Genomic DNA, 26,853 nt, shown 5'->3' with positions numbered 1-26,853 from the left:
ATAAATAATTGTTTAAGAGCTCTTTATTAAAGTAGCTGTACATTCGAGTTAGTATACTTTTGGGCACATAAGTCATTCTTATTCTACATACCGCTGCTGTCTCATTGTAACATAATTGGTTGGATTAACAACGCAGTCATTATTAAAAGACAAAAATATGGCAGATCATTTATTTGAGTACTCATTCCAATACTCTCACAACGATAATAATATAAAAATGATAAATAAATAGATGCAGGCAAGCTATGGCAATCTATGATATAAATAATCTGTGTGACACTTCCCTGCAACATTTATAAATTTAGAAAACTTAAAACAATACTGTGCCTACCATCAAAGTACTATAATTACTAATGGCAGTAAATAAAAATTGATCTTGTATAAATAATGTTTGCTTATAAATAAAAAAAATATAACAAAAACATTCTCACAATGTAAATGAGTCTTATTTTGGTGTCACACATTAGTCAAGCCTAACATTAGCACCATTTTATCTTACAAATAATTTTTTTGTGACTTCCCTGAGAATTTCTTACAAAAGTTAAAAATACCTAATGCTAATGTATAAATAGAGTGTTGTAACATATAAAATGATTTCTCTGATTTGAGCCAAAAGGTTACTAAACATTAGGAAGGAGTTTTATGGTATGAAAGTTAATGGCATTTTTGGTTTGAACATTGCACATAATAATATTTAATATAGAACTGTTTTATTTATAGACTAAATTATTTCACAAAAATTTTTTGCTCTACATTGACCTCGGTTTAGGGCGATTTCTGAGAGGTAGGTCAATGTAAGGGAAATAATTTTTGTGCGCCATTACGTCGCCGCTGGAGCCTCGGGCCGTCGTGTTAGTACTTAGCGCGGTGATCACGCGCCATCATAGCTACCTCCTTGACTGATGACGTGGATGACAATGTCCTATGATAACACTTCTCCGACCTGCGTCTGAGTAAAAATTATTGCAGTTTCTATAATATGTTTATTTAACAAAACGTGGAAACACGGTGGGCGTTAGGCAGCGGCCCAATAATGAACTGGAGGTTTGCCAAATACCTTGGTGTATTAGGGGGATTCGAAAGCCTGGGAGAGTTTTAAAATAGTTTATTTAAATATGTTTTTAATCTATTTAATAAGTTAAAAATGTACATGTTGATCGTATTGTACCTAAAGGTCAGTCTCGCCATAGAGTGCGGTGGAGAAGGCCATGTAGTCGAGCGCTCCGGCGGGGGCGCCGGGGCCGCGGTACGGCGGCATGCGCGCCACGCAGTACTCCGCCTGGTCGGGCGGCAGCTCGCGCCGCAGCTCGTCTGCCGTGATGTAGGGCTGCAGGGGACAGACCAACGCATTAATACTCAATACCAAAACACTTGCAACATCAATTCGTATTGTTGCAAAAAAATGTTACCTTGTCGCCAGCTAAGATCCTAAAGCTGTCGATGACTTGCTCGGCGGTGTCTGTGTCTGTGGATTCCCTTGTCATGAAGTCCAAGAACGCATCGAACGACACGTAACCTGTACAAAGAGAATTTCAATGTAAAATTAGCAAAACGAGGCGCTTATTGAGCCAATCTATGTACTTACTTTTATTTACTGACGTATATAGAAACATGCTTACCTGTGTTGTTGGGGTCGACAACAGCGAGAATGCGCTGGAAATCGAGTTCTCCTTGCCTGTCCTTGCCGATGCTGTAGCCGAGAGACACCAGGCACGATTTGTATTCTTCGGGTGCTAGGCGGCCTGTGAAAGAATTGTTTTTCCCGTTATTCCAATATTTCGTATCAAAGATGTAGGTAGTAACAAAGATTTTACATAATGAATTCAAGAGGCGACATAGTCGCTATGTATGCTACTTACCGGTGCGGTTTTTGTCGAAGTGGTTGAATGAGGCACGGAACTCTGTGAGCTGTTCCTGGGTGATGCCCTTGGAGTCGCGGGTCAGGATCTGGTTTTCTACTTCGTTGATAGTGCGGTTGATGGAAGTCAGAAGTTGTTCCCAGCCGACGCGCAGAGTTTCCATTGTGTATTGCGAATACCTGTAAATGCGTTCGTTTATGTTAGGATTTGTCGTCGGTATTGTGTTCTAAGTGTTCCAGAACTTAGGGCCCGTAATAAATGTGGTATGTTTGGGAATAATTAATGTGTGTAGACTTGCCGGTTCTCGAAGATCATGCCCTCCTGGACAGCCTGGTGGATACGTTCCAGTTCCTCGATGTGGGGCTTGTAAGCGTATACTCCAGCCTCGTACTCCTTGAGGCGACGCAGTTGGTCTTCCAGTGAGCCCTGATAAATACAATTTTATGTTAAGTTTCGATTTTATTTGTAGGTGCTAATTTTAATGATAATGACTTTATTTGTAGGTGCTAATTTCATTGATTTACGACGCGCATTTTTTTACGTTACCTGCAGACCCATTCCGATGGCGGTAACGGCATCCATTTGCCTTTCGATCCAGGGTCCAACAGCGTTGGCCTTCTCGGCGAACTGGCGCCTGAGGGTCTCGTTGTTCTGTTGCTTGCGCAGCTCTGCAGCCAGCGTGCCGTCGCGTTGGGGCACCAACTGCCTCACGTCCGACCACTTGCGGTTCAGCTCCTGAAACCAACAATTTCGTTGCGAAGTTAGTATTATATTGTGAGTATTGTTGAATGACATTTGATATCTTTTGTGTATGTGGTGACACTTACGTGAGCGGTGAGAGTAGTGTAGGGGTTCTCCAAGCCTCCGGGGATCTGGTGCTGTTTCACGATGGATTCAACCTGGTGTACCAGGTTGACTATCGCCTGGAAACAGATTACATATAACGTTTAGACGAAATTTCAAAATAGTGGAAATATAATGAGGTGGATAGATTGAGGTAATTAGTACCTGGTATTCCTTGTCAGCCTCTCCGAGAGTGGCCTTGAAGCGAGCGTGCGCGTCCATGAGACCGGAGATCTCCTCGATGGTGTGCACGATGAACATGTCCACCAAGTCCTCTCGGGTACCGTCCAACCTATCAACCAAATCATCATAATCGATATGTTAATGATAGTAGTAAGGAGTGAGACTCTTTCCATACAAAATAAGGCTTGAGCATTGACTATCATGCGGATTCATTATGGTTTTTCATTTTACTTCTAAATATCTTGTCCATGACATCTAAGATATTAGAATGAAAGACATGGTTTTTATTTATGGAACACTGAGATGCTGGTAACATCGAGTAGCCGGAACAGTAGTGCAAGTTGCTCGTGTTTGATATTCTATCTGTTGAGTTTCTTAGTAACTAGAAATAGAATTTTGACATTAGACCCATACAAGTAATGTCAAATTCCTGTCTAGTAACCAAAAGGTAGTATATAAACGGCTGTAAGCTTTTTGTATTTGGACACTAGCTGTCGTACCTGTAATGTTTGTAGAACACTTGTCGTTGAAATAAGATCCGTTTTGCAGACACACTTTTTTTTCAACAGATGTTAAAGTTTTTGTAGTGAGGCTTAAGTCCTTACCAGTTGTTGAATGGCGCGGCGCGCTTGGCGAACTCGAGGTGCAGCAGGTCGATCTGCTCGAGCACGCGCTCGGCGTCGTCCAGCGCGTGGCGGCGGCGCTGCGTGAGCGCGCCCAGGCGGTCCCACTGCGAGCAGATGCGCTGGCAGCGCGCGTTCACGCTCGCCACGTCGTGGTACTCCAGGGTGCTGCAATACCGCAACAAGGGTTAGTTACAAATCTCAAGATTCGGTCAGTTAGGTTATTTGTGCCAAGTGCGGAAATATGTAAAATTTTAGGGTAGGTATATAAACTTAAAACCAGAAATAACGTCACTAGAGAAAACTTATTAAATCTATATCATCGTCATCTGCCAACTTTTCCCAAATTAAATTAAGGATGTAGCTGTGGGAATCCTCCCTAGCTTGATGCAGGTCATATATGACCCGCATAAAATAATTGGTGTCGTTAGATTATGGGATACATACTTGAGTTCCTGGGCAATAGCAGCGATCTGTTCGACGCGGTCCTGGTGAGCGGCGAGGTCTGATTCGAAGGCCTCGTGCTTCTTCTTCAGAGCCTTGATGTCGTTCAACTTGCACTGACGGAAGTCCTGAGATTGCAGCATCTCCTCCTTGCCTAGAATTTCAAACAAAAAATATTTTGTCATTGTTTCCTATAGTTTTTATTTTATCTCTTATCTCGTAAGGAAAAAAACATTTTGGAAGACTTAAAGATATTAAATAGGTACCCACCTCTGGTCCAGTCCTCGTGGATGTCGGCTTTGTGCTTGAACTTCTGGGCCAGGTAGTCAAGACGCTCAAGGCGCATCATCTCGCTCAACAGCCATTCTTCGAACGCCTTCTCGGCGATCTCCAATCCCTTCCAAGCTCCGGCGATGTCCTTGAAATAAAATCATCACTGTTAGAGACGGTTCAAAAAGCACGTCTTCATAATAACGATCTTCTTTCGAAGTAGATTGTCATCTGTTTGGTGCTCTGTTGGCAGATTTGTTCGTAATACTTACAGAGACCATCTTGCCTTCGGTGGGCATGTACGCGGGGCGGTTGCTCAGGCGGAGCTTGGTCTGCAGAGTGTTGAAGTTGGTCTCCAACTTGGCCTTCTGCTCTACACGTGGCGGCTTGTGCTTACGCCTGAATTCATATACATATATTCATCGTCAATTAGGTACAAAATATACCAGTTTTCAAAAGGGGATCTATAACGCAATGCCAAATTGGGTCTTTGTAGTTTGAATTTAATTTTGTTATTCAATGCAAGGTTTATCTCATTTGGTGATTTGGCCGTTTCCTACAGGAAACACTGACTTTAATAACCCTGTTATCATTCGACTAAACCAAAATTACGGTTCATAAAATGCGACACAATTAAACAGCTGTAAATGTTCCCAGTTCATACCTGTAAGTACGGTAGTCTTCCAGTTTTTTCTGGCAACCGGCAAGAGAGTTGTCGGTTTGGCGGCTGTTCAGCCACGGCATGGTACGCCTGATCCAGTCCAGCAGCTATAACATTTTAAGCCATTATTAGTATTTACTACCACATAACATATTTTAAGTCTTCTCAATAATAATACACCTGAGCGTGAGAAACCAGTAATGACGGGAGAAACTAAATTATCGTGTTTTATGGGGATGTTAAGGTGATTTTACGTCTCAGCGTGTAAGAATTTCCTCAGAAACAGTTATTTAATATATTAGCCTATTACTTGGCAGATTTTTGAAAATGAATAGGTATACTTATACTTACGTCACTGGCAAGACGCTCGTACTCTTCCATGAGGCGTTCGTTCTCCTGGTTGACTTTGAGAACTTTGCAAATGCGGTTCGCGGCTGTCTCAGCCTGCGGATTGTACATTAGGTATCCATTAAATGAATGAAATCTCTTACGGGATTAGAAATCAAATAGCTCATTATTGTTAGAAATTATTCTCATAGGCTTCAATTAAAAACATTTAGAAGCAGTTGCAAGATCATGTTCGCTCCAATTCAAAAGGACTTCGTAACTTTGGTTCAAAGAACTGTAGCGTTTACATTTATTTCATTAGTGGTTTTAGATGATACAAACCTTTTGTGCGCCAGAGAAGCAATGGTAGTATGAAGAGACGTATGTCATGACCGCACGCTCGTCCGGCATCGCTGTGTTCTGCAGATCTGACAAGCGGCACGCAAGCGACACAGGGTTAGTTCTCATGCGATGTATCATGAATTATTCCCTACTAGAATGCTTGTGTTTTATCTTTTGGAAAACAACATCGTTAACATTAATGTCTTTGTTAGATGCTTATGGACTTTTTGATGGCCTATGTAATGCTTCATGTTCTATGACATCAAAGAAGCAAAATTCTGCTAGTGTTAAAGACCAACGTTTTTGGGTTACGTGTAATAATAACGTTTTAAAACTTGGCGTTTTAACGGCCCGCATCGTCTTATCACAATTAATTATAGTACTGGAAACAGGAAATTAATTAATGTGCTGTTAATTGACAAGGTTCAACTGAACATCTAGACAATAACATAAAAGGCCGAGTTATTCCAAATTGCTGTAAATTGCGAGAGCGACTAATTTAGAACACAAGCATTCTTTCGTTTGATATCAATAATAATAATATACTAGGTATATGAGTTAACAACAAAAAGCATATTTTAATATAAACGTTTGTAGATTATATTTAGGTGTTTTGGTCAGGTTTGTTGCTTAGGATCGGTAAAAACATTTAGTTCGAATTTTTCATTGCTTACATGATATACATACATATTTCAAAATAATGTATTGATACTATGTTCTTCGGCTATTGGTAGCAAAATTTGACCTCGGAAGACCTTTCCTCATTACCTCTAGGTATGCCAGCCAAAGGTTCATAAGTGCTCAGGAAGGGTATAATTTCTTTTAATTATGACGTAATGAGGAGTGATAGGATAGGGCAGTGGATGTGGAGGTACTGCCACATTGTTCCATGTCCCATACGTTGGTTCTGCCACTGCACAGTCGAAACTCTTCCGAGGTCTCAAGTATTAGTTTATCAACACTGAAAGTAGGAGCTTCTCTGACATAAAGCGAGGCACTCATCATGCTATAAGTTACACACAAAGGCCTGGCGTTAGGGTTCGGGTATCAAACGCGGATATGGCGGTAACGACTGGCGGCCATTTTACTTTTGCTTAGTACCTGTTGCGCGCCTTGGAAGGCGTGGTAGTAACACGACACATAGGTCATAATGGCGCGCTCGTCCGGCTTTGGTGTGTTTATTAAGTCTGCAATATCCAGTTACAATTTATATGTGTTGTCCATTTAAATTAAATCTTTTAAATTACAATCTCTGCGGTGCTATGACCGTGATAATTTTCGACTCATGTCCCACTTTGAAAATAGGAATGGCCTAAGTAGTTTATTCTCATCAGTATATTGCATAGTTCTGAAGCGAAAGCTGTCTTACCGTCGGGGTCCAACATGCGGGGGATGTCGAGATACTTCTCGGCCACATCGAAGGCCGTGTTTAAGTTCTCTAGAGGATTGTCCTTGGACAGTTTGCTGTAGTCGATGAGGTCGGGCCTGTGCCTATGGATCAGGGCACAGAAGGCCAGACCGTCCTTGAACGACAGGTGGAAGTTCTGGACGTTGACGTTCTTGTATGGGGCTGTCTTGCGTTGGCACCAGAGCAGCAGACCTTCCTAATGTGGGAAAATATAAATACATATATGAGTAAATGTACAAAGGAAGTTGGTGGCATAGAAATGTTGACGTATTCTCGATATCGTAAATGTGTAGCTGTGTAATTGCATCCTCATATTGCTGATAAAAACCAAGTTCATAAATTGAAATGTAGATCTCAATGTTACTGTCTGTGATTAATCATAACAGGCTTATTACGTTAAGTATATTTCAATGTAGTAAGGTTGTAAGTTTTTTACCTTGGCGGTCATTTCTTCCACTGAGATGTCCTGGATGGCGAATCGCAGGATAATAGTCCAGATCATACCCAGGGTCATCTTAAGGTTGCCATCGACGATTTCTTCAGCACCGATTGACACCAGTTTCACGCCTGAAAATTTTTGGTATGTTTAAATTACGGGTAATCCCAGTCTTCGAATTTTATGCTTTAATATTAGGAGTTTGTTGTTTGTGTTGGAGGATAATTTCAAATTAATCCTTCGTTCCCATTGTAGATTGCAGAAAAAATATAGTTTATTACATTTGTTCATTGCGTTTTCTTATACTATCTGTAACCATTTGAAATTGCTCTGAATCCTCAATATGACTTTTTGTGTTATAGGTTGGAAGGTTCAAGTTTTCTACCATTAGACATTCCATATGGATGTCGAATATTTTACGTTAGAACTGCTTAAGTTTCAAATCTCGTATTGTGTTCGAAGTAAATACAATAAATAAATTCAACTGTGTAGGAAAATTATATAGGTACCTGCCAGACAGGTAGGAGTAGATTTATTATATCTGGGTACTTTATAGTACAGATTTATAGTAAGACAGGATCTTAGCATATCTATCGCGCCTACGACACTGCAAAGTTACCATCACAATCAGTTTGCTTAAATTACCAATAACCAATTGTAAACGACTCTGCAATAAATCTGTTTAAGTGCACATTTACACTAGATGAATGCTCAATGTGTAATAATAACTAATATCATTTTGTTATCTAAATTATAAGTCGTTAGGGACCTACCCACAATTAAGATTAGGAAGCTCAGAAGAGACATTCAGTAGACGACTACTCGATGAAAGGTATTTATTGTAATAGCTTGTGTACGTTAAGATAGATAGCTAGTCTCATTGCTTGCCCTTACATGTGTGGTATTCGTCCATATGTGGATTTATATATCGTCAGACTTGACCAATTATGGCGTGTAAACACCTAAGTATTTCTTAATATACTGGGGCACTATTGACTGCCTATATTTTAGTTGCCATCAGCATGTACCTACTTGTTTACTCTTACGGCTCTAAATTGTAAGTGCACGCATTTTTTGTTTATAGCTGTTGAATGATTGATTTACCTTTGGAGGCAATGAAGTCCAAAGCCTTGTTGACATTGGCGATCTTGTGGAAACGCATTTTGCCGCGGTCAGGCTTGGGCAGGGTCTCGCCGGAGATGACCTCCAGCAGCAACATCAGTTTCAATCCATTGCGGAAATCTTCCTCGATGTTCTCGATACCGGTACCGGCCTTCCTAAGGTGGCTGTTGCACCATGCTGTGAAGGTCTGAAAGCGAAAGTGACAACTGTATGAGCTTTTTGTTTAAATACTAGAAAAGGTGACAGTCTCGTTTCGTAATGCCTAGCCATGTTTGTTCATAAGATTACTATTTGCAATGAGTAAGCCGTGCGTTCGAAATTGCGTGTTTAGCATTTGGAAACGTTTGCCAACGCAACAGATTTTAAATTACTTGATACGAGAATTCAATTGCGATACATCGACAAAGATTACTCAGAAATACGACATTCAATGGTATACGTACAAGTGCCGTTAATCAATACTGCAGTTGCATCAGGTAGGGGAGCGGCCGGCGAGGGGTCCGACCCTCACAGTGCCAAATTCGCTGGCGGTTATTAGCACCCGTCGCTTTCGGTTCGCAAAATTGACTCAAAATTGTGGAAACGGCAATAACCTAACAACAAATATTTGAATATTGTCTTGGACAGCTTAGAATTTTGATAATTTTAACATAAGAAGATGATACAAGTTCAGTATTTGGTATTCCATATCCATCGTTTTGTTCGTTCAAGGAATAATGTACAACAGTTTTAACATTCCTTTGTTTTTGAAATCAACTAATTCAGCGAGACGGATCATACGAATGTGTATTTTGTTAGCTATTCAAATACCATTAGACAGCAATAACCCACATAATAGACCACGCAGTCGTCACCGTTAGTTTGATTATATCATTAGCCGAGTATCGAAAGCCGAGTCGACCGAATAAAGACCTAATTCTATTGTAATGGATGTTGAACAAGATCTGAAAGGCAGCAATAGTTCACGAACGGCGCTCCTATGCAAACTCACAAACTCGATTGGTTCCGGAGGTAGCGTCAAGGTCGGAACTGATAAATAGAATTCAATACATTCAACAGATTGCGTGACTGAGCTGGACTGTAGTTGTAGTTGACAATTAATTCAAAGAACTTCATTTGAACTGGCTTGCGTCATCAATTGATTTCAGCGCGAGTAGATTAGCTATTACAAGTCTCATCCTAATTAGATCTTACACAGAAATAGAAACTCATGATATCTATTAAAATTGACAATTGCATGATACTCGACTGATTATAGCCGATCGTGTAGATAACTATGCTATTGTTATCCAGTTCACAGACGAGGTAGGTATAAACAAAGGCATGTGAGACATGAGCAAAAAATTCTACCTGCAAGCGCATTAATTTGAATTCAAAGGTTCGAGTTACAGAAATTTGATTCTTTTGTCGCTGGCTTACAAAGTATATTGTTATACTTAGCTTGACATAGAATAAGTAATCGTGCACAAACATCCATAGATACAATGTGAGGTTAGCGAAGATGCCATCACTGCGGAACATTAAAAGTGACCGAACTGCATTCTGAGATCGTAATGTATGAATCATCTTTGGAACTCGCCTCTTGGCACAGGACAGAAAATAATAATAATCTACCTTCCATTACCACATGACCTACAATATGCAGGTGAAGGTATAAGTCGCCTAGCTACCATATGTCGTAAATTAACTGCGCGGTTAACGGGTAGCGAATGGGAGCTTACGTCGTAAAGACGTTTCATATTATTATGCTATATTTCACAAAAAGAAAGTTTTATATCATTGAAAGTGTCGATGAGTTATGGATGAAAGTTCGACAGCATTGGATATGTGCAAAGGGTTAAGTAATGGGTACAACCATTATGAAACATTAAGAAGATGATTGTCTCCCTATATGTTTCTTCTTATGTTTCCGTAACTGAAAATGCTGACAACCAAGGCCTCGGTTTCTGTGTCAGCCTACACTAGGATAGTTTAAATAAACGTGGATTGGACATAAAACACTTAGGCATTATGATTTGATGCACCTTGGACTAGCTGGAATTTAAGATATGATTTAGTAGCGAGTTGTCACATTAATACGGCACGCGACCTCGTGTAAACGGGAATACCAGCGTCCCTGAGACAAAACACACATCGTGACCCAGAATATGAAAATAATCCCGCGTCACCTTGCGGCTGCCATCACGGCCAGCGTCGATCTAAAATAAGGTACGCAGGTGTAGACAGCGGACTATTCGAGATGTGTACAATGTGAACTACAGTGGAGATGCGTCGTCATTGAAGCGTTTCAATATTATTGTCAACGTGCTAATACGTGAGGCGTGAAAGGCGCCTTGTCACTCAGATGAAAGTCGCCTGAAGCTGTTGCTGAAAATTAGAGAGGTCATCTAAAAAGCGGCCAGATTTGTTTGATATAAATATGTTTAATTATTCAACCATGGTCGAATTCTTTAGATAAATTCTCCAGAAACCAGTATACAAAATACGTAAAATTAGGATAAACGTTGAAAGGTTGTTGTCACTCAGATGAAAGTCGCCTGAAGCTGTTGCTGAAAATTAGAGAGGTCATCTAAAAAGCGGCCAGATTTGTTCGATATAAATGTGTAAAATTATTCAACCATGGTCGAATTCTTTAGATAAATTCTCCAGAAACCAGTATACAAAATACGTAAAATTAGGATAAACGTTGAAAGGTTGTTTCAAGGCAAACGAGGCAAGGTAATAACGGCAGCTGTGGTGTGGCACCATTGAAATAGACAAATAATTCGCACTCAGAACTAGGCGTTTCACTTTCTTTGATCCTTGTTATCGAGAGCTAGAAATAACTGTTCTGAGTGTCCGTTGATCGTCAAGATGTTGTAATGATCTGAAATTACCGATGACATTGAAAAGGAACACATGACTAAACTGATATGCGAGCAACGCAAGGAAGTTATTGAGCTCATTGAAACGTTTTGCAACAGCTTTGTTGACAATGATCTTTGAGGTCGTTTAAATGATACTCTAATTTCGTTAATTTAGAATTTAAATGTGACGGTGCATGCCATGGAGCAAGATTTGCGCCAACATGCTCTACAATAGTTTTGCCAAGAAACTTTAAACCTGTATTTACAAATGGTGCGTTGATGAGGTAGGATGAACGCAGCTGTATCCAGTTATTACAGCTATTTCTAGAGCCCGCAAGCCAATAACTTTTTGTTGAGCGCGTGCTTCGGCTTATGACGCCTGTAGTTACATTACATGCCCTCTATTTGTCTTTAGTAAATAACAAATCTGTCAACTGGTTATGATTTATGCATAATTCACACAGAGTGCCAAACTGCATTTATATGAGCAATTAGGTGCCAGGTAAACTAGCGTTGGCATGATCTAGTGCTTAAATCTTACGAAGGAATGTTCATTCATCATTAGATGAGGTGACTGTCTCATTTTCCACTTCAGTTCTTTTGAAGCATTAGTATGTATTTAGTTTGGCAGTTTCGCATTATTGAGATACAGATACTGAGATATGACTACGAAGTGTCAATGTCTTTCTTAATTTAGGCTACTCAAAGTCAAATTAAATGATAGGACTGGTAAGGATTCAATTAAACAGTCAAACATTAAACATTAGCATTCCCATTCGAGTTCGTCATAAAATGTAAACGATGTGCACATTCATCTATTTGATATAAAGTTAGTAAATCATCAAAATATGAAAGTGAATATTAATCGTTTGGTTGTTGTTCCGATCCGCGTCGATGTTTCTAATTCCAGGCATAAATATTCAACTTAATAAATATAAATCCATTCATTTGTAATATTAGGGAAAGCTCACTTTCATTAACGAAATATTTAAGAGATGTTACTTTTTAACTGAATCTTAGAGAGTCTCATTGATTTCCGCATATTTGACTGTTTGATTAGTTTTACAATCAATAGCACGATATCTCTGAAAGGTAAGGACGTAACGAATAAGTTCCAAACTTCGTACTTCAAAAGACGAGACTTACAAAATGCTGTTCAAACGTTCTAAAACTTTTCATGAATCTTGAAAAATTTACTACTGGAGCAGGTACTATTCGTGCCTAAAATATTTTATTCCAGTTAGAAACAACTACACATCGTTAGCTACAACATATTACTCAGAACATAGTACCAATATACAACATATCGAAGTATCTACGAGTATGAGGTGCATAGACTTTCACTGTGTAAATCATAATGCAGTTCAAGGTGCAACACTGTCGTGCTTCGAGTGCACTTTAGCTAAGATGGCGACCGGTGAGAGGTTATGCTCGTGTCAAACGGTATTAAGGTCTCGATATTACTATAGGTCTTTGTCTTTTAAATTGGTGTGAATTTGACCACGAAGGTTAAAGTTGTGTGAAAATATTGCAATTTTCATTTTCTAATTTTAATACAATGTCTAAACGTTGAAGACTGAGGGTCAGTTATTTATAAGCCATTTCACAATAACCAACCGCCAACCAGCCGCCCATTGGACAAATCGGTGATTTGACAACTTAAAATGTGTCTAAAAACATTTGGTTAAGCTACTGTTCCTGGTACCTACAATATTCTCATTAAAGTTTTTATACTTTTAATACCCACCCTCCTACACCAATTAAGTGAAAATCCCTGTTTGGGATTTATTTTGGTTGCTTACGCAATGCGTGTAGGTGGAAAGGGAGGAAAAAAGTTTCATTTTGGGATATCATCCTCATTACAGGGAGGTACCTATTTTTAAACTTTTTTAATTATATTTTACAGCGCTTGTGAAATCTCATCACCTGTTAATTAAGGGGGGTGAGACCGTCGCTAAGGTAACACAATGTACAACTTATAGGGTCAATTTATAGTGTTTTTGATTACATACAAGATAATGAAAATGTAACTAGGACCGAATATTATTAATTAGAAACCAGTTTATTATAAAAGGGAATCTATAACGATTGCTATTGAAAATCTAAGCTGCATGATTATTACTGTGTATACGTACTCATGTATTTTCAAATGCGTATGACTCAATAAATCAAGTCGATTCCATTGATAACAAAGAAATTAGTTCGCAATAACAGTATATAAGTAGGTATGCATCACTAACATAATTTTCACCTGTCAACCATTTAGAACAGCGCAAAGATCGATCGGTCCATAATTCATGACAAATAGAAATTTAATAAAATAATAAATTCAAAAGAGATAACATTAATTAGATACTACATAGAGAAAGTGTCGAATTTTAATACCTGCGTGTATTTTATTTGAATAATTATGCATATTGGGTCATTTATTTCTTATATTTGCTTTAAAACCAATAAATTCTCAATTTGCCCCTCTTAATAAACATGTGATTTCTGTAAGACTTCAGAGAGAGATTCGAACCCTAATTATATTATAAAGTGATGATTACGCGTTTTGATTGACTAACAATTCTTTTCAAAACATCATTGAGCGTCTATGATTCAAATGACGCGGTCCCAAACAAATACTGTTATGAAGTTTTATACAAGAGAAGGTGACAAGACAATCGGTAATTATTTTGATTGATGGTGACTACCGGTGGGTTGATGATCGATTCTAACGGTATTGATATGATTAGCACCAATTACTCATTCAATTACCCCCTTTATGCTGATGAGAAGAGGTGTACCTACAGATGTTCGGCTGTGGTAATCGATAAGCAATATCGATTCGGGTCGTATCAGAAACTTTTCGAGCATCTCAAGTTTTCCCTTTTTCATTATGTTTCTTACTGAGGGCTCAGTAATTCATTACAGTATATTAAAAAAATGTCTAGTTATCTTATAAATCAGTGTGGGTGCAACGCTACTGGCCTGATAGCCTCTATTTTCATTGACAGCTAGATAAATTATGAGCTCTAATATTGATATTACCCAGATAAAAATCAAGTTTTTATCTAAATATATTCTATAACTGTGAGAAATATTTAGAAGCAAAATAAGGCTAGGATACAGACTGACACTGACAAGTTCATATTCTTGACCACAATTTATTGAATTTCTTTACTGTCGTCAATTTAAATCATATCTTTATTAAATTAATATCAATGCCTCACTTAAATAAGCCTTCTATGTGTAAACATATGACAGTCGGTTAATATTTGTTCAATTGAGGTTCGATTATGGCGCCGTTTTAATTAGGCGAGCATTCTACGGCTTGTTGGTGCGGTACCGACTGTTGGAATACTAATAGATAGGCACACCTGTGAAGGTGGTTCTACCGGGCCCGCTGCCAACCCGCCCACTATCATTTCGATAAACAATAACGTGACCGTTAGACGGCATACATTTAATTTTATGTTCTGTAAACACAGACACGCTGCAATACACGTTGATACACCAAACATATTAAATAGTCTGAGAAAAAAATACGCTCGTATCTTATTTGATAGCAGGGTGCTAAGATCAACGACCCAAGATATCAGAGCGAAAAATATTTTGGGAATGTCGTAACGTAAAGTACGCGAACAGTTCGCGAGTCGGTGTGAACTCTCAAACGTACACTCACATGGGGCATGACGTGTCATGTTGAATGTATCCTGATAACTGTCAGGTCCAGTTTAGTACCTGCAAAAAGGAAAAAACTATAAGTGATGAGGAAATACATATTATTAGAAATAATAGCATGCAATGCCTTGTATTGTATTTGTAGCTAATAAACTAACAAAAATAAATGATTTTGCTTTGTTCAAGTCTACAAATGAAATGTATTCTACGTCAGTAATTTGGAATTTGCCGACAATTCGTTGGTTTTTATGCATCTTATAAATCAAACGCAACTAAAAAAATCACAGCAACTCCAATGGAATTCGGGAAAGGTTACCGATGACGAAAATACAACGTCGTTCGTAAAATAAAGCTGACGACTTAGAAGCACGTCTTTAATATTATATTTGCCATGGGAACAGGCGGTAGATAGTATATTAGATAGGCAACTTTACGCGTAGGCGGACGAATCCCGAGCCGGGGTATTTTCATACACCGGAGGCTATTTGTTAAAGAGAACATCTTCAGTCTGTTCGCAATGTGAAAACAATGGGATAAACATCGAAAATGTATCCGTTGAAATAAACGATATAACGAGGCTGCTTATAAAACTTTCAATATTCCAATCTGGGTTACTTTAAGGTACTCAATTACGTGAGGTGTTCAAACAAAGATGTGGTTTCTAGAATTTTAAGATTCATCCGATTGCTCAGCCTCACAATTCTCAAAAATGTAAAACGTATGAATCATCTATCGATTTGACTGTCTGATGTTGACGAAATAAATTGCACAAGCAAATTCGTGGACAATCGCTGGGCGCAGCCGCAGTTAACTCATAAATAACTGATTATAACGTAACCGGGACTCAACAGGCTGAATCCTACAATGGTTTGTAAAAATACTCGTGCCATAAACCCACTCACTCATGAACCATGGTTTTGCTAAAAATAAAGTTCAGTAAAATATGTTTCGAAACCTTACACGCCTAAACTTCCTTGTGTAAATAATGATGCAAGACTATCGTCATGAATTTATCGAGTCTTTGGTAATCGTCAATTTGGTGACTGACGCATCAGAACGTAAAGATTTTTCCATAAAACCCGTGCCGGTCAAATATTCTAATTTTGTTCTGCTTAATTAGGTACTAAGGTACTCGAACCTTGTTTGCTAGATGCAATAAAAATGTGTCAGACCTGGAATCTCGGTATAGTCACTAAAGAATTACCGGTTTGACACTATTTGAAAGGCGCTTCTTGTGTGCTTAGTCTAATTATGCTAAATTAGTCACGGGACCGGAAAATAATTCCGAAATCTTTTGTCTTTTTTGGTATATAATCTTATTTATTTCTTTAATAACATCACTTGAAATTCAGCGAAAATCATGAGCTAAATATTTGTGGCGTTAGTTACTAAGGATGTCTTAAATTACCACCTGCAAATAATATTCAAAACACGTGCAGTTTATGGGGTATCTGGGAGCTTTACGACTAACTGGACCATGTCGGCGATACATCATCATTCGAACTCTGAAATATCCACCGGCCGACCCAGTTGCTTCACCAAGCTGTGAACTTTCAGTTAAATATAGATCGCCAGAGTGACAGCTACGATTCCTTCCGCAATTTTTTTACGGACAAAAATAGAAGTCTTTGATGGCTCAGTCATAGCACTGTGGTTTAATTATATGGTCTTCTAATTGTCATCTAAAAATAGGAATACTATTTTTTTATTACTAACTCGTTATAAAAGCCATAGTTTCTTTTTATGTTGTGAAAGTAGATACATGTTACTGTGCTTTTCTAGCATTTGATCACGTTTCAATAAAATAGCAGGAACGTTTGTCGCAATTAAAACTGGATGTAAAAAATACTATTGTGCTGCTCTCGCTTTTATGTCGAGTTGGGTCGTGTGAAGAAGACGTGGAAAGCCGGTACCGCTCATATTTCATTTAAACCTCACGTTTCACTTTTGCCTCTCTAAATTGTTTATACCTGTAAAGCTATGCTTTTACGGAATCCACGTAGATATCTAACCTTCACATGTATGTTATGTCTTAAAATACATCTATTTTCGTTTTGTTTTACAATAAATAACCGCTTTAGCTATGAATCGTAGACGTGTGATTGAGAGGTTATTACAAAAGAAAAGCAATTTCTTAGTGGAGAGCTGGCAGATGCTTAAGTCACGTTGTGTAATGAATGACTGTTAACCTTTAAATCGTGTCAATTAGACGTAATTCTACGATTATAATCTATAACAACTGGTGCAGACAATTATGGTTAGTTTATTTGTGTTTTAAGATTTGTTATCGAATATTTTTTCTGTATCATCGCGCTAGTAAACGAAGAGACAGGACAATGGTACGTTCCGCACGAAGGACAACAATGACAAGCCGGTATCAATGCATGTTCCGGTTTCATTTCTCAGTGGTATCTCGTAGACCGACTTAGCAGTGTACCGAGTGAAAAAGTAAACTCATTAGCACGGATTGTAGATGCCAAGATTAGAGCCAGTTAGTTGGTTTTATGTGTTGTGTAAATATTGATTGTGCGATCTTTAGTTTTTTCTTTGTCACCTTGAACAATTACTTTGCACAAGCTGGGTCTTGGTATGCAGTAAGTTTATTAGCAATAGACGCTGGCGCCTGGGAGTAACAGTCAGTAACATTTAAAGGTCACGTTAGCTACCTCAGAGACTTACGTTCCGTATGATTCAATTTGAATGGGCACCAGATATTTGTCCATTGTTTTGATGGCGTCGACCCTCAGGCTGGGTTAAATGAGCGCGTTTCAAGTCTATTGTTACATTTTCTCCAGCGTTCGTTCACTCATTCGGTCGTCATAGCTACCGTACTGAGTCTGGCCGCAGCTCAGACTGACTATATCGATCTTGCCCCGAGAGTTTCTAAGGCAACGCTGTCTGTGACTTTGAGCATTTTCCCAGGGGCTTAAAGAATATTTTATGTTTTTGGTTTTAAATAAGCTTGATAAAACACGCTTGTTCGTCATTGTTTTATCCCCAGATATCATTACAGAGACTTAAAACACAGGCTGTATTTGGCTGCAATGCGGTCGAGACTACCTTTTGTAGACAATGTGTTATTTTGAATAAGCGAAACAAAAGAGAGTGGTCAGCTATTCAAGACACGACAACAATGAGTTAGACTTGTTATGTATGACGGCGGTAGGCTTGTCACATACTGTAATGTTACAACTTAATTTGTGATACTTTCATATACCTAATGTCAGAAAGCTTGACTTTGATTTCATTTAGACTAAGGACGACACAAATGTAATTTTATTTTTAAGCTCAAAATAAAAATGTTTACATTTTTTTACATAATTCGAAAACGACCTTTCTTAAACGTCCTCTAATCGTAAAAACATTTTTTCATGAAAGCAAACACATTTATTACCACTGCATTTGCCAAACAATTTCAGTTATATTAGAAGTAAGAACGTCCTTCTGTTCTCTCTCACCTTTACTATTATCTTTAACATTGTTTTTATTCATTCGACGATAATTGTTAAGACCTCATTGTTTAAAAAATTAGCCAAACGGCTCCACCCACTAGTTCTAAATTGGAGTTTTTGGCACTGGCCACTACATTCATTTGTGATCTATTGTTATGCACGGGCTTGTCACAAAGTAAACAAAGTGCAGATTATGTCATTGTGTGAAGATGCATGAAGCTTTTTATAAACTAGTTACGGACATTGTAGTGTTACTTGTTTGCCTTCGCAGCCTCAGAGTCAGCCCTCCTTTGTTGTTCGTGTCCTTAGCACATTTCATGTCTCGCAGCAAAACACAATTGGTTTTCAGATCACAATCGTGAACTAATTAACGATCACTTGCTGTCCCGCCGTGACTATTGTCGTTGTTTTAGTTTACCGATATAGTTTTTTTTTTTAATTTGAAATATTGACTGAATTAATACGAAGAATGTGAAAGACCAAAATTCACTCCGTAATATTCTCAAACATCTACAACTACACACGATAAAATGGTGAATGCGTATAAAATTGGTGACATCGCATAAAACCAAACATTCCACAGCTTATTACTGTTGCAGCGAATATCGCAATAAAAGTACATAGGCATAATAAATAATGAATTACATGACAATCAATTGGAATATTTGTGATAACATTATTACCATTCTTCGCTATTCATTGTTATTATTGTTGAAGATAAAAGTAATGATAACGGCAGATAATCAAGACTTATCACTTACAGCACTCGATATACTAGCGTGGTCAAATAAAGAGAATACATCATTACCAATTGGTAGCGACTGAATAACTTTATAGAGGAAGGGACTTGTGATCCAGACATCCTGTGAGCGAAGCGTGTAGCACTAATAAAAACAAATTCGCAACAACACGAACCATATATGTAACACAATGTGCCGAGTGTAAGAAGTGATCTATTAGTTCTAGATTTGGTGTGGAAATCTGAGAGTGCCCTATTTAAGAACGACGTGCATGTTTCTAAGAACAGTTTGCGCGATTGTAGAAGTTTATAAAAAGTTTGATTACGTTACATGTGTGTAGGAATCCGAGGCAGAAATCGGCATCTTTATAGCTAACGTGATGATCTGTGTTGCTGCTTATGCAACCATAGAACTATTTGAAAATTGGAGTCATTAGTTTCACATAATTAATGGTTTGCAAACTCGTTCAGTCCTATAATATGGAGTCTTGGAATACTTCTTGTATGCTTAGTTCATCTAATTCTGTACAGTCGTCAATGATTTGTCATTTGATTATTTATGGGGAACAATACGTCGTTCCCCATAATTAATATTATGACTAATTACATGTGTGTTTGTGACGCAACTACGAGGTAATTTGTGACTTGGTGTGCAGTGTATATTTGGCGTACAGTCGTGTTGATGCGATGTGGTAGCGGAAACGTCCTACGCATAGGTATCTGTTTATTAACACTGTTTGGAATCTGACACTGGACACGTGAATGCATCGACATTGATCGCACTGACAAACGCTTGAAATCCCTGTACAAACGCATTTTGTGTTAGTCATTTGTGTTTCGCTTGATTACGTCGCTTGATTACGAGTACTGCGGAACTAAATGTTATGTCTGCGTTTGAAATCTGAGAAGATTAACAATCCAACATCAACATTTTTGGAACAGCTGTTGCATTGATTCGATGTCCATTCAGGTGTTTTTTGCTTGGCGCTCTACCCTCGGTCCTATTGTGTACGAGAGGGGTCCGAATGAATAACCAGTAAAAGACACGGTCCCCCTCGCTAACTCGCTCTGACGGCTGCTGGGTTTATCTAAACAGATAATCGGTGAAGATAACTCGCCAGGCGACACGTGGTTATACGTTTGTGCGATAAAGATAGGAACACTGACTCCTTTTTATTATATTACGTAGGTCTTTATAATTCGATCCACTTAGTAAGGATTTGTTAGCTAAGAAAAAGTATGTAATGTTAAGCCTGTTTTAAAACTGATGAAAAAGCAAATGCTTGATACATGAGAATCTCTTTGCAGAAAATTTTATGGGCAGACATAAAACATTGTTTATCTGGATCGTTAATGTATCTTCAGATGCTAACGCCTTTCGCGTGTCGGAAATAATTTTAGTACTTACGATTTTCTAATTATAATAATAGTAGCAAGTGAGTGTAAGCATTTCGCGTGGGCGATTGGACGGAGTCAAAAATAGATGATGTTGGCATCGGCTGGTTTGCACTCTGTCCGTGAAGTCGCACGATCCTGTCTGTCAGTCTCGATGGAGATGTCTGTTTTTCGCGAAAATATAACACACGTGATTTTTTAGAACGGGGCGTGTCAGCGTCATACACATAACAATATTTCTTTTTTTAAATCAGTTTGACTGATAGGTTTATTTATAGTAAACCCATTTAGTCAAATCTTTCACTTCAACAGCAATGTTTTAACAGAACATTTAGAAAAAGAGTATTCGTTCAGACTTTGAAATATTGATCCTATTCTTAGACTAGTAATAGATCTGAATAGAGCTGTGGGATACAATGTAAGGTTTAAGTATCATAATATTGTAGTAGAATGCAACAACACAATTGTGTAACGATAAGACAAGGTTGACAGTGGTTGCGCGGGCACGGAACGCACCTGGGTGCAGTAAGTGGGCGGACACAGCGACGCCTACTTATCTACTCTCTGCGTTTTGAAACACACGACGCCACGAGGAATAATGAGACACGACTCGATAACGAACCGACACGACCGAGATGCATCCACGAGGCAATGGGGGCCATCCGAAGGCTTTACTTCTTGCACGGTGAAGACGATTTGTAGCTTTGATTTTCACTGCATTATCAGGATGACTTCCGTCTTTTGATAACTGCGTGATAAAGCTTATCCACGCTTATATTTATCTATTACGGAAAAGAAATCTGACTATTCATATTTATACGATAAAGGAGTGAAACTGGAAACATGAAACTGGAGAATAAAATAACTTGAATGAAAGAACTTGCTAGTTTCTTATAAAGCAATTAAGAGCATAATATAAATTAAGCATCGTCATAAGAATGACAATCATCATAGGATTAAAAAAACTAACAGAAGATACAAAGTTGCGCTGTGATAAAGAACCCCAGTAAACAGATAAAAAGCTCGACCCAATGTTTTGATTGCAAGTCAAGGTCAAGTTTAAGGCTAAGTTTGGTCTCAATGCAATTCCTTATATGTACCAAAAGGAAGGTCAAAAACATCAAATTAATGATCGTTGCGGATAAACATAGGTATAACATAATAGATGTTTAAAATACCGATGCAATATCCTCATTGCTGGCAGTACAATGAAGTAATATGGAGGGTCTATAATTTAATATGTCTACGTGTTTAGTGGGATTGTCCGCTCGAGAACCGGTCCACTTAAAATGATATTACTGACGTGGGCAAGAGACCCAACATTCGTGCTCCCTCTTACCACCACAGCCCGTACGGTTTTTACTAGAACACAATGACTAACTTCGTTCTTTTGGTTTACTTTCACTTAATGATTCAGGGCTTAAAAGGATTTTCCCGTTTTATATTTATAAACATTAAGTAAAACAATTCTGAATATTATGCGTTTGTAGTCTTGTTCCTGTTATTTGATTTAAGCAGGTCATGTGTTCAGTTTCCAAGTATCTACCTTCAATAACCGTTGTCGAAATATAATTGTGGTTAATTTGAATGAGTTGTGCACATACCTATGACCAAATAGTTTGTCACCTTATACCTAAGGATTATTTGTTATGTTACTTGAGGAAAAAAATCTTTTACTATGTCTGTCGTATTTGTATGTTCATTTTCTTTTGTCTGCAACTGTGTGGTGAAATACCGTTGTTATTAAAACTGGGAAGCAAGGAACCTTTATCACCTTGCCGGAGATTAGTAGGGTGTGTTTTCAAAACAATGCAAACCAGTTCTTACTACGATAGGAGCTCCCGAACTACGCTTTGGCGCACCATAGAGAAGATTGTTTTGAAGAATTTCTATACATTGATGATTTGCGGTTAAACCACTGGTTGATAGTTAAAGTTAACTGGTTTATGTTATGTCATTGAAGATGTGAATCCCATAATTTCTAAACCCATCAATATTCTGCGTTTAATCATCTTATCTTAATCTTCTTAATATTCTAATAAAGATCTCGAATGTTTGATTGACGTCACGCCTTCACTTAACATTAATTCATTAATGGTCAGTGATATCTCTTCATTATCGATTTTGTTCTCGATTTTAAAATCGATTTCTTGTGTGTATGTTTACGTAGGCTTTATGGAGCTGTATGGTGTTATGTGGAAAGCTGGTATGGCTCGATGAGGCGTATTGTGATAACGCTTAGAAAGTTTCGTTTCACCGTTAAGTTTATGTTAATTTGGTATCAACTTTTCGTGCGTTCAATATTCAAGGTCGTTCGTGTTTTGTTTCTATGATATTTACATACGAATGCCATTTAACGAATATTAATGTTATGCAGCCTGCTAAATGAGAAACTGTTAAGTAGGCATTTAAATACCATTCATCTATTAAAAAATTAATTTTAAAACAGAAAGCATAATAAAACCACTTTCCAGTATCAGGTGGCAAAATATTTTAATATCCATATTTTTGTTCAATTGGAAAAGTGTAAAATATCTTGGCGTTTTATAGAATTTCTCGAAAAAAAAAATGTTGACTACTGTTGCCATCATGTCTAACTCCTTTGTTCCAATAAACCGTAATTAGTCGACGGTTATCAAGCCAAGTTTCTAGGGCAGGAAATTAAAGAAGTTATTCTGCATTCTTCGAGACCATTAAAACGACTTTACTGACACAATTCATCACCTTTTATGCATTTGATAATTCTTTACCTCGTCCTTATTCAGAGTTGAATTTTAATTACCTCCAAGAATTATGAATGACTGTTTATGTTTGTAACTGGTAAACAATTATGGAGTCTAGTTCATTGGGGCCTTCGTGAAGTACTCAGAAATATGAACAGACGGCGCACCTTGCCTAGAGGAAGTTGAATTCTCAACTATAGGTGTGTAGGCGGACGTAGACACCTTAGCGGCTTAGTAAATAAACATTCGACACCGCGGATGTGGTTGTCGAACATGATACCTTACTAACCAAAGCGACAATATCCAAGTACACATCACCAACTATAGAACAATTAATTTTTAAGTTTTTTTCTATGATTTATCCAACAGTGTGGAGAGTTGCAAGCCGACACTTCTGTACCTCGATTTTTGATCGCGTGCCAAAAACGAGCTAACAACGACTAGGAAAAAATAGCCATGTCAAATGTTATGTAACTGATATTATGCGTCTACGTCAACATATTTGTGATCAACTACAAGAACCGTTCATTTTTGAGACTATTTTTTTAACTAAGATAACTGACATTTACTAATTCCGGCTGCAGTTGTCTTCGGAGGTAAACAGTATTATTATGTGTTCAAAAAAGTTCTTGACAGTTATTTGGCAGATCCATGAGTTATTTTTTAATATTTATTTAAGTTACAAAGTTATTGAAAGGTGCAGCAGGAAAATGTCGAGCCTTTATTACTCATCGCGTACTGGTATGCATTTAAGCTTATCACATGTCAATGACCCCGTACGCGAAAGGTATGCCAAGGTGATAAAACTTCACCTAATGACAAGGTGAATGTTTCTGATACGCAGACTTATTTCTGTTGAAGTGAAAACTACTATATTTTTAGAATCAAATGATTTCTAACAAATAACGTCAGCAACTGAAATTACGCTGGCCGTTGAATTCAGTTCAGCTTTTTTAGTCCAAATTTACAGACTATTAAAATATACCGAAAATTGGCAAAAAGTGAATGATTAAAAACTTGTATAAAATTCCAATAATTTAAAAATACGGAATAAATGAGGAGTTTTATGTAAATCACAGTTTTTATAACCAGTTTACAGTTCGTCCTCACCACTTTCACGGCCGATTTCTAGCGTAACCAGATGTACGATGTCACTTTTAATAAATTAACATTTATGTTAAAACATCATTAATACTATACGCATAGGCTTTTCTCAAAACCATTGATTTATAGCAATGATGTAAGAGATAGTTTTCCGATCTCTATTAATTAATAAACTTTAGAAAGTGAATTATCAATTTTGCGTCCACGTTCGAGGTCGATGCATTTCGTTTCCTTGTATGCTTCGAGGAGGAAAGCACCTCAGGCTTGAGTGCGCTACTGACCTCCTTGCGGAAGACTGATTCCAGTGGTCGAGGCGCGAGTGACTGGTCGGGCGAGTTTTCCGCGCAGACGCATCTCAAGTTGTTCGGCCGCGACATTGACCCGCCATACATGATCGGCCAATGCACCGAGTGTCGCAGGCTCTTTGTTTATATCCTGTAAGGCCTCGAGCCTCGGTCGTTCATTGTCCTCGTCCTGACTAACTCATTTAGCTAGCACAACAGCTATCTTCATACATTCTTGTGTGGGTTGAGTAGTGACATTGTGTTGCGGAAAACGATCAGAGGTGCGAATGATTAGTATTTAAGGTTACTTCACGAAGAGCCTTGACGTTTCGCCAGCTGCTATATTTTCATGGGTGACATATATTATTGAATATGACATGTTTCTATGTAAGTATATGTAGTATTTACAACTTAGTTATAGGTATCATATGAGAAATATAGTCGATATAATATACAAAAATAATGCATGAATAAATGCAATGTATATGCAGTTTATTTTGGCCAGAGAGCTGAATGGAAGGGACTCGATAAAATAGAATTGAATCAGAAGTGTGTGTGGAGCGAGGTGTCGTAAGACGTTAATGACATTCCACAGGTTGCGCTGCCGGGGTGCGTCAGAGCATTCGTCACGGACCACCAGCTCACCGCGTAAATAGCGAACGTTCAGAATGCAGTTAACGCAGACACACCAGCACACCAGTTTCCTGAAATATGGGTTTCATGGTGACGTAAAGTCGGACGCCCGCGCTTTCAGCGGCGCCTGCGCTGGACCCATTTTAGGACATGACTAACGGAAATTCGACTCCTCTCTCTCTAGCCCGCTCCCTCCCGTGGGAAGCGGTGTGCGCTCGTCTCGCTCGCACGAAAAGCTTCAAGAAATCTTTTAATAGTGTCCACGGCCGCGATCTACTTTCAACTAGCGGCGGGAAATGTGCAAGACTGGGTTTAAATTTTCGAAAATTGCGCGGGTAATTTCAAAATTATTTTCTCCAAAACTATTCCATTCATATTTGTATCCATTTTTATTTGGATTCCAAAATATTTTAGAAATAATATCTTCATATTTATCTTAACCAGTTTTGATCTCTATAAATAGATTCATAATCAGATAAATTATATCAGCGCTGTTAATTAATAGTCCAGGTGCAATCAGATGTAGTAGTGTAGTACTGAGCAGGTCTAACAGTAGGAACTTCTGTTTTATCGATTTACAGATAAAATATATATTTTTTGTAAATACACAAACATGAGTCACAAACCGACGAGATAAGGTTTTCCTGACGGCAATATTTTTATTACATACTGTGTATGTACGCTGAGTTCAGTTTACGTTTACCTACCCTGCGCTACGTGTGTCAACATTGTGAGAGGTGTCTAAAACTGACCTTTTTCTGTTGTTTCTCCCAAGCCGGGTCTAGCAGACCCTCGCGCTCCCATTCCTCCTCCTGTTCCATGTACCCATCCGCGTACGACCCATCGTAGTGATTTGACATCACCCCGTTGTCCATCATCATGGTCACCGCACTGACCGTCGATTTCGATGTTCGTTCGAGCCTATGACCGCGAACTCGCGTGTGTTGGTTCGTACCGCGCACTGCAACAAGCAGCCGGCCGCGCGCCCGCTGCAAGAAGACTGGCGCACGAGCGCTCCCCGTGGCGGCGTGAAGAACTTTCCAATCGCGTTTCGTTACACGCGCGCACCTGTCAAACTCACCCAAAGCGAGGAACGGAACGTCCTAGAATATTATATAGCGAAAATATTCGCAGTGCGTAGTGGAATAAACTTTGCACAACCTACTTTATTTTTACCCGATTTCTCATTTGTTTCGGAGGGTAACGTATTTAGCAGTTCTGTAAATAGTGTACTGGCGTTATAATGCGTGGGCAACCTTGTTATTATTTAGTGCTAATTTGCACCCGTAACTCCGTCTGCTGACATCTTTTGGCGCGGTTTTGTGTTATCCATCGTGTTAGATATATCCCCCATTTATTCTCTCTTCTCCTACAGAGAAAACTGTGTTGTCACATATTTAACATGAAATTGCATTTAAAAATCAAAATAAAAAGTTGTTTTTAAAGTACATTTTTGTTTATAGGTGTGCCAAATTGTTTACCACACGACAAGA

The 26,853-nt window shown here is 38.4% G+C and overlaps 1 protein-coding gene across 2 annotated transcripts; it reads right to left on the bottom strand.

Moving 5' to 3' along the window:
* Positions 1–8: 8 nt before the first annotated feature.
* LOC110384521 (alpha-actinin, sarcomeric) lies at positions 9–26,383 on the bottom strand. 2 transcript variants are annotated; one of them, XM_021345829.3, is made up of 20 exons: positions 26,113–26,383; positions 8,501–8,705; positions 7,397–7,527; positions 6,922–7,156; positions 5,553–5,638; positions 5,235–5,327; positions 4,887–4,990; positions 4,495–4,621; positions 4,223–4,370; positions 3,956–4,106; positions 3,491–3,676; positions 2,868–2,994; positions 2,687–2,782; positions 2,406–2,594; positions 2,158–2,285; positions 1,860–2,038; positions 1,620–1,742; positions 1,410–1,516; positions 1,169–1,327; positions 9–949 (listed from the first exon to the last, which is right to left on the bottom strand). In XM_021345829.3, the coding sequence occupies exons 1-19, from the start codon at positions 26,239–26,241 to the stop codon at positions 1,169–1,171; spliced, it is 2,703 nt and encodes a 900-aa protein (XP_021201504.1). In that variant the 5' UTR covers positions 26,242–26,383; the 3' UTR covers positions 9–949. The 2 variants fall into 2 exon arrangements, with proteins under 2 accessions (XP_021201504.1, XP_021201503.1); XM_021345828.3 differs by lacking the exon at positions 5,553–5,638 and adding an exon at positions 6,654–6,739 and having other exon boundaries at positions 26,113–26,382.
* Positions 26,384–26,853: the final 470 nt, after the last annotated feature.

This window comes from Helicoverpa armigera, chromosome 16 (assembly GCF_030705265.1).
Source record: "Helicoverpa armigera isolate CAAS_96S chromosome 16, ASM3070526v1, whole genome shotgun sequence".
NCBI classification, from domain to species: Eukaryota; Metazoa; Arthropoda; class Insecta; order Lepidoptera; family Noctuidae; genus Helicoverpa; species Helicoverpa armigera.
This window is presented reverse-complemented; position numbering and strand designations above follow the sequence as displayed.

Coding starts and splice junctions, on each gene's coding strand:
- LOC110384521 (XM_021345829.3), bottom strand. CDS start 26,241: ATGATGATGGACAACGGGGTGATGTCAAATCACTACGATGGGTCGTAC. Junction 2,039..2,157: donor GGCATGATCTTCGAGAACCG/GCAAGTCTACAC, acceptor ACGCATTTACAG/GTATTCGCAATACACAATGG. Junction 1,328..1,409: donor GGATCTTAGCTGGCGACAAG/GTAACATTTTTT, acceptor TGTCCCCTGCAG/CCCTACATCACGGCAGACGA.